The sequence below is a fragment of the Pinus tabuliformis genome, chromosome 5_1, assembly GCF_031772625.1.
Source record: "Pinus tabuliformis cultivar Carrire ecotype Pingquan chromosome 5_1, CPIR1, whole genome shotgun sequence".
Taxonomy (NCBI): Eukaryota; Viridiplantae; Streptophyta; class Pinopsida; order Pinales; family Pinaceae; genus Pinus; species Pinus tabuliformis.
The window spans coordinates 229,866,175-229,878,133 of NC_142305.1; the positions used below are offsets into that span (position 1 = coordinate 229,866,175).

General features: G+C 40.3%; 1 protein-coding gene across 1 annotated transcript; it reads left to right on the top strand.

Moving 5' to 3' along the window:
• The first annotated feature begins 8,658 nt into the window (after window positions 1-8,658).
• Window positions 8,659-9,165, top strand: LOC149164245 (uncharacterized). The gene has a single exon (XM_089429415.1). The coding sequence runs from the start codon at window positions 8,659-8,661 to the stop codon at window positions 9,163-9,165; it is 507 nt and encodes a 168-aa protein (XP_089285541.1).
• The last annotated feature ends 2,794 nt before the right edge of the window (window positions 9,166-11,959 follow it).

Consider the following 11,959-nt stretch of genomic DNA (forward strand, 5'->3'; position numbering starts at 1 on the left):
TGACTCAGAGTCGGAACATGCATCTGATTCTGAAACCTTTAGCTCAGCCACCAGTGACTGCTTGGCCCGACACTCACTTGTGTTGTGAGTGGAGCTCTTATGGAACTCGCACCATTTTCCAGTGTCCTTTCTCGGCTTCGCGGCGTTGCTCTTTGCTTGCAGCTTCTGCTGGTTGTCTTGGGCTGTCCCGCCTTGGCTTTGTCCTTTGTTCTGTGGTTTAGGGGCACCTTTCCCCTGCTTTGGATTCGCAGATCCAAAGTCTCGCTTCTTTTGTTTAAACTTCTGCTCGACCTTGACGGCATACCGGTATGCTGCGCCGAGCGAGGGGATGTTTAGGAACTGTATTTCTTCCTGGATGTACTTGTGCAGGCAGCCACGGTATTTGAGTATCAAATGTTGCTTCGAATCCTTGATACCCAACTTTGTGCGAAGGGTATGGAAAAGATTGGTGAACTCCGGCACGTCTTGGTCCCTTCCCTGCCGCAGCGTGGTCCACTTTATGTATTCATCCTCATAGCTTCCGACAGGGTAGTACTGCTCCTTGATGGCATCCCGGAACGAATCCCAGGTGGGTGCGGCTGAAAATAGTGAGCCAGTACTTTCATCCTTCTGCTCGCAGTAGGTTTCCCACCAGTCTTGACGTGGGGGGCTGCTTTGAGAAGAGCAAAAACAATCTTTTCCCGACTCGAAAATTCATGAACAGAAAAATAACCCTCTAGCAGATTTAACCATTTATCTACGGCATCGGCGTCTATCTGACCCTCGAATATGGGGATTTCAAAATTAACTTGTACCTTAAAGGGTGTGGCGTTTCCAGAGGAGCTGCTGGAAGCCGATGCGCCACTTCTGGGTAGCCGCTGAAGGATCTGCACAAAGCTGTCCATCATCGCGTTCCGTTGTCGCTCGAGCGCTTCTTCGAGCAAGATTTTGATGGGATCTCCTGCCCCCTCGTCTTTCTTCTCGTCCGCCATGGGAGGCCGTCGGGATTTGCGAGGCTGGTCTTGCAAAGGTTCAACCAGTTCAAGCCCTAACTCCTTATATCCCAACCTTGTTGGGGACATGCAAAGAAAAACAGAGAAAAAGCAGACCGCTCTGATACCACTGATTCGGATTTAAACAGGAACGCCACAACTTACAGAGATAACCATATACACAAAGATGCAGCGGAAATAATACTTCATTTCATTAATGGAAAATACTGAAATATGCTTACAAACAGAAATGGAAATAAACTAGCTAGGGCGATGGTAGCTTATCTCTGAGAAGAGATGTGATGGCTACATGCCTCTGAACTGTGTTACAATGAGGCTTGAAGGCCTATTTATTGTTGAGAAACAATGGAAAAACCCTTAACATTCCAAAACCTAACCCTAGGAGATGAAACGCCAAACTGTGGGCCCCGTTTGGGGGTAAGTTGGTACATCAACTTCCCGGGGTCGTAACTTTGGCATATGATCTCCATTTGACGCGTACAATAGCTCATTAGAAAGATCTATCCGAGCACTATCATTGTTGGAACGGGCAACATGGATTCGTGTTGCCCCCGGATTCCCCAAAAAACGTCGTTTAGGGCCTCAAAACGGCTCCGGAAGTTCAGGACCCGAAAAACTGCTAAAAATAGTAAGTTGTGCTACAATTAAGGAAACTGAAAATGCTGAGAAAGACAATGGTGGGGGTCCAGGTGGACTTGGTAGGTGGCCACCAATATCCACCTGGATCAATTTAATTAATAAGTAATCTTTAATTTGATATTATAAAAAATAAAAAACACAATAAAAATTTTCATATAATTAGCTTTTAATTATATAACGTGATAAAGAATAATCGAATATTAATAAACCCACTAATTTTTTAATAATTTCCATATATATATATATATATATATATATATATATATATATATATAGGTCCGATAAATTATAAATTTATTTTTCATATAATTAGCTTATAATTATATAACGTGATAAAGAATGATCGAATATTAATAAACTAATTAATATTTTAATTAGTGGAGAAGCGATCGAAGCTCAACGAACCAGGCCTCTCGAATCTCTAGCGTCCATGGCCTTGACTAATTGATGATAAGCAGGTATATCTAAGAACCAATGCATGCTTGATACGCCGCAAGTCATCCATGCATACTTACCCTCCATCGTGCCGATACCTACTATTTGCTGTCTAAAACTTTTCGTGCTTACAGACTAGTATCTTTTTTCTTGAGTCAAAGGAAGTATACTTCTCTTTGGCTGGTCTCTCCCAGTTTTTTCGTTTATTCCTGTCATGGTTTCCATTTCTCTGGTTATTTTCCACCTGGTTTTCGTTTATGCTGGCGGACTTCATGCTCTCCCCTTGGCACGCGCCTGGTAAGAGGTCAGTATATTAATTTATCTCTTTAATTCTATACAGATTCTTACGTTGTTTACGTTTCTGCGTTTTTCTATGTATCTGTCAAGGTATATAGTATGGCTTTCTGAAATTTAGTGATGGTTTAGTCTGGGGATACTACGACGAATTATTCTTATGGTTCTGGTCCTTTACAAGTTAATTCTTGAATCAATCCCCCCAACCTGGTTGAGTTTAGTGGTACTGGGTATGTTTCCTTTTCCTTGTTTCTGGTCTGGTTCTCCAAAATGCTTTCGGCATTTATCCTTAAACTGAAGAAATCCATAGTATTTTACAAACCGTGCTCTGACATTCGCTTTAGAATAGGGGCATGGTGGTGCATTGTTGAGATTTACTGCTGCTGCTTAGTTTGCCAAGAATCCTCTTCCAGTTAGATGTTCTTTATCTCATTCTCTGAGTGACCTGAAGCACTTTCGAACCAGTGCCTGTAATGGCTTCCTCCATTGGATGGCCGGATTGCGGGATCGGAAAATCTTCTCCAGGACCGGAAATCCCGTAATCTATCTCCGGAATGAAAATTCAAATTTCATTGAGATCTGGATTTTGTCCTTTATATGACGTGTTTTGTACTTAAGTGTACAGTCAATCTAGGAACATCCCTCTTTAGTCAAATTGCCGGTGCGCTATCGTCATCCCTAGTTATGGTCCCTGGCTAAAAGTTGGCCTATTAATCTGCGCCCGCCTTGATTGTTGGAGCCATCCTTCCAGAGTCTTCTAAGCGCTGGTCCCAAAGTCTGATCTGATCCATCCTCACTTAATTCCCCTCAATTGGCATTTATCTCATCCAGGTGATATGTTCAGAAATGGATCAGAGGATGATTAATTTCTTGTACAATCCTGATCTGGAATTTAATTAGGACCCCAGGGGTTATTCTACCGAGGCGTGGTTTTTCTAGAGTCGAATGGACGTTGGGTCGGATGCATCGGCCACAGAGGCCATGGTCCGAGCCACTATTTTGGCTGAAAAGGCACGTGAGGCTTCCACGTTGTCTGCTGGGTGGCAATCCACCCTGGACGACATGATTGTCAAACCTTCGTGGCAAGATGCTGATTGGGAGAAGGATGGGCTCCACTCAATTCATCCGTCTCAGAAAGCATATAGCAAAGAGGAATCCCACCTGAAGGACAAGCGGCTGCGCGATCATGTGAATCATTACAACAAAGCCAGGAACCCTGTCAAAACCACCCCCCCGCCTTCAGCTATCAATTTGGACAGTTCTCATCTTTCTGAAAGAATTGAAAGCCTTCAGGATCTCGCCTTGGTGGGCAGATGGCATTTTCCGGAAATGGACGATGTCGCGATGAGAAAATGGCTTGAGGACCGGTGGAAACCTCTGATCGGTTATACCCCCATCATCTCCCTCCTCATGAAAGAGTGGTATTGTTTTCATTTCCTGAAGGCCTGTGACTTAGAAACTGTCTTGAAGGGTCCTTGGGTTTTTAGAAGAAGTTTTTTAGCTCTCTACAGGTGGTATATTGGATTCGACCCGTTAAAAAACACTCCATCAAATAATTTGATTTGGGTTAAACTCCCAAATCTCCCTCTGGAGATGTGGTCCATGGAATCCCTCGCTGTAATAGGCAACTCCATTGGTAGATTTGTTTATGTTGACCCATGGTGTCGTGGAGAAAAAGACAAAAGGATAGCGTGGATTCTCATTGAGAAGGCATATAAGGGGGGTTTTCCAGATCATATTGAGATTGCGTGGGGGCACCTGAAAATTAAACAAAGGCTAGATTTTTGGGGCATCCCCTTCAGGTGCTCTGCATGCCACAAAACTGGGCATTTAATCAAAAATTGCAGGCGGCATGCGGCCCCAAAACCAAGGTTGTTTCATCGCAGATCCCGGATAGACTCTCCCATACCCTCTAAAAAGAAGATCTCTTCGCCTTCAGCCAGCTTATCGACGACCGAACTTGTGGATGATCAGGTCCTTAAAAATCTGGAACCCACTCTGTCCCCGTGGATGTTGTCTCAGGATTTTTCTAATGGGCCTGAATCCAGACCAGTTTCCTCTGCAAAGGCTGCTTGTTCCACTATTAATAGGGCTACATCTAACTTCTGTTCGCCCATTCCTGAACCAAGGGATGACACAGTTGTTCCCTCTCCTACGCCCTTTCAGATTAAGGATTTTATCATTGGATCCCACCCCATAGTGATATCATCTTCATCCCCGATGCCGAACAAGAGTCATCTTCTTTCCTCAAAAGGCAAAGAGTCGCCGGACAAGAGTCATCTTCTTTCCTCAAAAGGCAAAGAGTCGCTGGACAAGAGTCTTCTTCTTTCCTCAAAAGGTAAAGAGCCTTTGGTGGTGGCCACTCCGTTCAATTCCCCTGAGTCATCTCCAGTTAATATGTGTGACAATGACATAGATTTTTTACTTAGTAGAAAATCTCTCGAGCTGGAGCCTCTGACCATTCATAAACCGAATAACCCTGCTTCTCCCTTCATAAGTCCGAATTCTGTAAGGAATATTACAGTAAGAAATAAACACAATGGAGGGAGCAGACATTTTAGGGGGAGGACAATTGTTTCAGATAGCGGAGTAAGGAACTTATCACTAGTCGATGTTCCCATATATGATATGACTGAATCACGACCTCTTAGAGCAAGCATGGTTGGTGACTCGTCTAAATGACCTTTGTTGTATCAATGAATATTAGGGGTTTAGGCGCAAACCCAAAATTCTTGGCGCTAAGGGACATCTTTCACACAGCTCGGCCAAAAATTATTTTAATCCAAGAAACCATGCACAACAGTCAGATATCCATATCTTACTTTAGAAAAATGCTTCCTTCATGGTATATGGTTGCCTCAGAGGCCAGAGGCCTGTCAAGGGGGCTGGCAGTCTTATGGGATCCTGAATGGATCAATGCCAAAGCCTACAAGTGTTTTGTTGGTATTCTTATCTCAGCATTTATCAGAGATCAAAGATTCCAAATTAATATTTTGAACACCTATGCGCCTTATAAGAACAGAATCCCTTTCTGGGAAAAATTGTTTGCCTCGGAAATTTTTGAAATTGAATCTCTGATGATTGCAGGCGATCTAAATGTAACTTTAAGCACTGACGAATGCTAGGGTAACTGCAGAAAAAGAGACTCGCTTGCTGACCGTATTAAGCTGGAACTTCTGAATAGAAATCTTGTGGATATTGCTCCTTCGAAAATGATGCCTACTTGGGATAACAGAAGGGCAGGAGAGGCGTATATTGCTAAAAGGATTGATCGGTTCATAATGCATGTTAGCATCATAGACAAAATGGGCATGCCTATCTCATCCATCGGGAACGCCTTTACATCAGATCACAGGCCAATTTTCCTCAGCTGGCGGGAGAAGGGTTTCAGAAAGGGTTATCCCTTCAAATTCAATAGAACATGGTTAGAGGACCCAAATTTCAATAAAATCATTTCAAATGCATGGAAGGATCTATCCGCAAGAGATTTGTTCCCCCATTTATGATGTTTATAGACAAGATGTCTGTTTTCAGAAAGGTGGCAAAAGAGTGGCAATATGATAAAAGAAAAAGGGATAGGCAGGCGCTTCAAGAAATACAAAAGGAGTTGGACAAGATTTTAGGGTCTATGGATGCAAATTTTTATCCTCTTAGCATGAAATGCCGTATAAGAGATCTTGAAAAAAAAAAAAAATCTTTTGGAACAGGAGGAGGCCTCATGGAGGCTCAAAAGCAGGGCAATATGGCTGAAGGATGGTGACCGGAACACTAGGTTTTTTCATAAATTTGCAAATGCCAGGCGTGAAAAAAACACAATATGGAGAATTAATGATGGTAAGGGGGGTTTTTTCGTATCTCAACATGATATATCAAATGAAGCTATGAGGCATTTCAAAAACCAGTACAAAAGAAGGGAAGTCTATGATTTTCAGGACATTCTATGGGGTATTGAACTGGCTCCACAAATGTTCGATGATGAGAAAAACGAGAGCCTATTTCAGCCAATCACAGAGGAGGAGCTCCTTGGAGTTCTGAAGGCTTTCAAAAAGGATAAATGCCCAGGCCCGGATGGCTGGACCATAGAATTTTTTACTCACTTTTTTGATATCATCAAGAAAGACTTGCTGAGGATGGTTGAAGCATCTCGAATCTCTGGAAATATTCATCAGATCACAACATCCACACAGATTGCTCTAATCCCAAAAAAGGCAGAAGCGGAATCTTTCCAAGATTTCAGGCCGATCTCATTATGCAATATATCCTTCAAAATTATCACTAAAATTATTGTTGAAAGAATGAAAACGACTTTGGCCACCTTTCTTTCCAAGGACCAACATGCTTTTTTAAAGGGGCGCAACATTTTGGATGCAGTTGCAATAACACAGGAAAGTCTTTTTTCAATGATATCAAGAAAATCAGATGCGGCCATTCTGAAAATTGACTTGCAAAGAGCCTACGATTGTTTAGATTGGGGGTTCATTAGATGTTTATTGGCAAAGATCGGCCTAAAATCAAACTCCATCAACTGGATTATGTCATGCGTAAAAAATGTACACTACGCGGTCATCATAAATGGAATGCCTTCTCCTTTCTTTCCAGCGGAAAGGGGTCTTCGTCAGGGGTGCCCCCTTTCCCCTCTTCTATTTATATTGGCAATGAATTCTCTCAGCCTTCAGATTAACAAGGCAGTGGCCGAAAATAGGTGCAGGCCTGTCAAGATTTGCAGGGACATCTATATCTCTCACAACCTCTTTGTTGATGACGTGCTCATCTTTGCTATGCTATGCAGGGTGTCCTGGATATGCCTCAACGATATTCTTAATAGATTCCAGAGAGCTACTAGGTTACAAATTAATAGAGCAAAATCTACCCTCTTCCACAATGATACCAACATGGAAATGGTGAATTGGATCTCTGAGCTGCTCGGTATAGAGTCGAGATTGCTAAAGGAGGGGTTGAAATATCTGGGATTTCAGCTGAAGGCCAAGGGCTATTCCAAAGCGGATTGGCAATGGGTGATAGAAAGATATTATAAAAAGATTTCGGCGTGGGAATATAAGACTCTTTCCTTGGCAGGTAGAATTATTTTAACACAGACGGTCTTAGCGCAATTAGCTGTTTACTGGGCTCATATTTTCTACCTTCCAGCAAGTATCATACACAAAATGAACAGAGTTTCTGCAAATTTTATATGGGGCGGGAAATCTAAACAGAGGAAACTCCATCTGTCCAAAATGGATAAGATCTCTCTACCAAAGAATCTTGGCGGCTGGGGCCTGTTAGACTTGCGGATTTTTGGTAAAGCGCTCCTATGCAAAACGCTGTGGAGGGGTATTTATGGTGAAGGGCCGTGGAGTATCACTATTAAAAAGAAATACATGAAAGGTAAAGATTTGGAATTCTGGTACAGGAAGGGATCAATTGGAGCCAAACAAGGATCTGCTATTTGGCTCAGTCTCCGCAAAGTTGAGCAATACTTCTTAAAGAATCTGAGATGGAGTCTTTATTCTGGCAGCAGAATTTTAATTGGAATTGACCCCATTATGGGTGGGCGGGAATGCTTATCCATCCCTGAAAGCCTCTTGTTCTTTTTTACAGAAATGGCATTTTTACGTGGGACAAATTAATTTCAGTTTGGCATGGCCCAATTCCCTTATGGAAAGAAGCCCATGATCTTCATCTGCCAGAACCTCTGGTTTCCGTATGGAAATCTGTGAAGGATGCTCTTTGTAGTTATGGTTTCCATCGCTCAGGGTCTGCGGATCATCTTATTTGGATTGTGCCAAATGCAAAGCTGTCGGCTCGTGTTAAAGATATTTACTCTGATATGATTAAATTAAAGGCATCTAGTTCCTGTTCTATATATCCTCTGATCCTCTGGAAGTCGGGATGCCCTCTTAAAATGATTCTTTTCTCGTGGCTGGTCTTCAACAACAGAAATTTGACTTGGGAAAATTTGAGGAAAAGGAACTGGCACGGACCGAGTAGATGTTCTATGTGCGAATCAGCGGAGGAATCCAATTATCATATGTTCTTCCAATGCAATTCTTCTCTACAAATCTGGTATGAATTGTCTCTGCTTTATGGTTTCCCTCATGTTGTTTTTGTTTCAATCCAGGCAGCTTTTGAATGGTGGTGCGCTCAAAGAGAATCATGGAGATCTCTCATTATCATTGTCCTATGGTGCGCATGGAAATGGAGGAACGCCAAAATCTTCAAAGACTCAAAGGACCCCCTAAAGTCTATCTTGCATCATATTATCTCCATCCACGATGCAGTGCCATTAAAACAGCCCAAAATGAAAAAAGGTCGCATGAAAGAGAATGAAAGCCCTCTCAACAGAGTTCCTTGTGCTTTTTTTGATGGGGCCGAGCAACATAATATTTGTGGCTGTGGTGTCCACATTATTATGGATGAGAAGCTACAATACTTTATATCATGGAACGGTGGGAAAGGCTCTAATAGTTTGGCTGAGGCGAGGGCTCTTGCAGGCCTGCTTGCTTTCTGTGTGTTTTTTGATATTCAGGATATTTCAATTTACGGCGACTCAAAAACAATGATTGACCATGTAAAGGGTGCCTGCCACATTAGTAGTCCTCATTTGACTGGGTGGATGGACATGATTATGTTTTTATGGGGGCGCATGAAAGATTGCTCCATTCACCACATCTTCCGTTCCCAAAACTTCCAAGCTGACTGTCTGTCAAAGAAGGGGCTGACTTTAGATTCTGGCTCATGGTCCATGATGGTTTCTGATGGAGAGTTCTCTTGCTTCATCCAGGACTTTTCTATTCTTGGGTTATGAGTCTCTTTGGTTTTTAATTCAGCGTCTCTTTCTTCATCTTTTTTGCTTCTTTTAGTATATATCAAGTTCTTCTGGCTGTCCTTATGCACTATATTTTTTTGTAATATGTGTCTAGCCATCTGATGCTCTTTTATCTGAAGATTGTTAGCTGTGATTATGGACTGATGACGTTGGCTTCCGTATCCTTTGGGAAGTCCTATTTCTACAGGTTTTTTGTATCATATATGCTGGTTTGATGGCTATTTTTGAGCCCTTATGTAACATCTGATCTTTTATATTGACTCAATATAATACTATGATGCTTTTTCTCTCTGAAAAAAAATATTGGAATGGGATGAATTTGCTATAAATAAATTAGGAAAAAATATAAAATCCATTTTAGTTTTTATTAAATTATATATATATATATATATATAGATATATATATATAGTAAACTAATATTAATTCACTTATTATGAGTGGAGTGTTAATTTTTTTATTACTTTTTGAATCTTAATTGTGTTCAATAACATTAAAAAGATATGCATTATTATTCTTTTCTTTTTATTTAATATATTAGACTTGGTAAGATTTTATATCTATATATATATATATATTTTGAAATTATGATTTGAAAAAATAGATCTGCATTAATATTCTTTTTATTTTATCTAATATATTAGATTTAGTAAGATTATATATATATATATATATATATATATATATATATATATGAAATTATGATTCAAAAAAATAGATTTGCATTAATATTCTTTTTATTTTATCTAATATATTAGATTTGGTAAGATTATATATATATTTTGAAATTTTGATTTAAAAAAATAAAGATTAATTAATAAAGTTTTATGAAGTATTTTTATTTCAATTTGTATTTACAATATAAATAAAACATATTATATTATTAAAAGAAATCTGTTATTTTCTCGATGGGTGGCTAAACAAGTGGTGAGGGTGATCGGGGTGCCACCCACCATCTCATTAACTTGCAAAGGAATTTAAGAGGGACTGGTGGGGCTTGCCACTCCATGTATGAAGTGTGTGAGAATTTGAATGTTTTGCAATGGTTAGTTGAACTTTGGTTTGTTCGTCTGCGGTTTTTTAGTGGAAAGACAGGCTCTTATTCCCTACATTTATTTTTTCTCTGACAATGGTGGGATTTCCCTCCCCCTCTCAGTGTTTGGTTGTTATGCATGTAATGACAGTTGGTCCAACATTCAAGACTTGGAAGGAAGCTTGCATATTTTAAATTGGTATGTTGGGGTTCTTGTTGCGATAGGGACAAGAATTATATTGACAAATCCATGGTTCGTTAGGTTGTCGGAGGAATGGTAGTAGGTGTAGGGAGTAAGGTGGTTGATGAAGTTTGCAACAAGAACTTAGATGGTTGGTTGACCTCGACTAGACATATCTTAGGCTTGGGGTTCTTCTTTGTCCATCCTGTGGTTCTCCTTCCTAGCTTTAGACTGGTAATCTTGATCTCTAGGCCTTACACTTCTCTTTCCTTTATGTATGCTTGTGTCTAGATTGTTATGGGATTTGGATTTAGTCTGGTGAAGAACTATGTTGTTGGTCTTGGGTTTTCTTGTTTCGAAGTTTTGTTTCATTGGAAAGGAGTTATGTCTATAGGTTGTGAGAGCTGGGTTTTAATTCCTGGTGAATTGCATGGTGGACCAACATGTCACAGTCCCATATCATATTATTAATTTTTGAGTTTGTATGGGAGGTTTTGGGGTATAGTTGGATGCTGGTCTGAGGCGTCCTAGGGGGAAGTAGTTTGTCACCTGTATTTCATTATGATGTTCATCTCTAAGGGGTTGACTCTTGATTGGAGTTATGGAAGTTGGGGGATTGTCGTAGTGGTCAAGGTTGACTTCATTCCACGTCAGTCAGTGAGAGGGAGTCATGGGGCTAGTGGTTGTGGCTATTAAAGCTGCCCATGGGCCAAATCATAGGTCAAGGAGGCTATGGCCACTTATTACTCAATCACCCCTTCGAGCACTTAGTAGGATATTCATAGTTTCGAGGACTATGTTACCCAAGAGCAACAGGCTCACTCATATTTATATACATTGGAGGAAGTTTCTTGTTGACTTACTGACCTTGGTTAGACTAGGGGAAGAAGGAACTTGTACATGCACTTGGTACTCTCAATTGGCAGTTCAAGACTTTATTGGGAAGAGTCTTAGGAGAAAATCATGAAGACAAGAATGATGCCATTTCTTTTATGAATGATATTTAGCGGTATCAATGGAGAATTGAAGACTTCCTTCATAGAATGGAAGGTCATTTGGCTTATACGAAAAGGCATATCTAGTGTGAGTTTAAACATGTAGTGATACTTAGTTCAAGTGCAAAGGATCGGACACCTATTATGTCATTGGACACCTAAATTAGTTATATGTCAAGTGTTTTTTTTTTTTTTTTATGCTATTAGCTATATCTATGAACCACGCTAATTTAGTAAACACAATAAACAAATTTTCATTAGGAAAATTTTCATCTATAGGCATTACTTATCCTTCATTATGAACCATGGGAAAGAATTTTAGCTACTACAATCTCTCTTTCAAGCCTATCTGAGATAGTAATATTGAATTCATATCGTAATAGCAACCATCTATTGTTTCTACCATTGGTTATAGGATTATTCATAAGATACCTTATGGAAAAGTGATTAGTGTGAGTGAAGACCTCATACCTAGTGATGTAATTTCTACATTTCTTAATGGCATGCATGACCACAAAAATTATTCTTCTAGTACTGCATAATTTAACTCAATGGGAGACATTTTT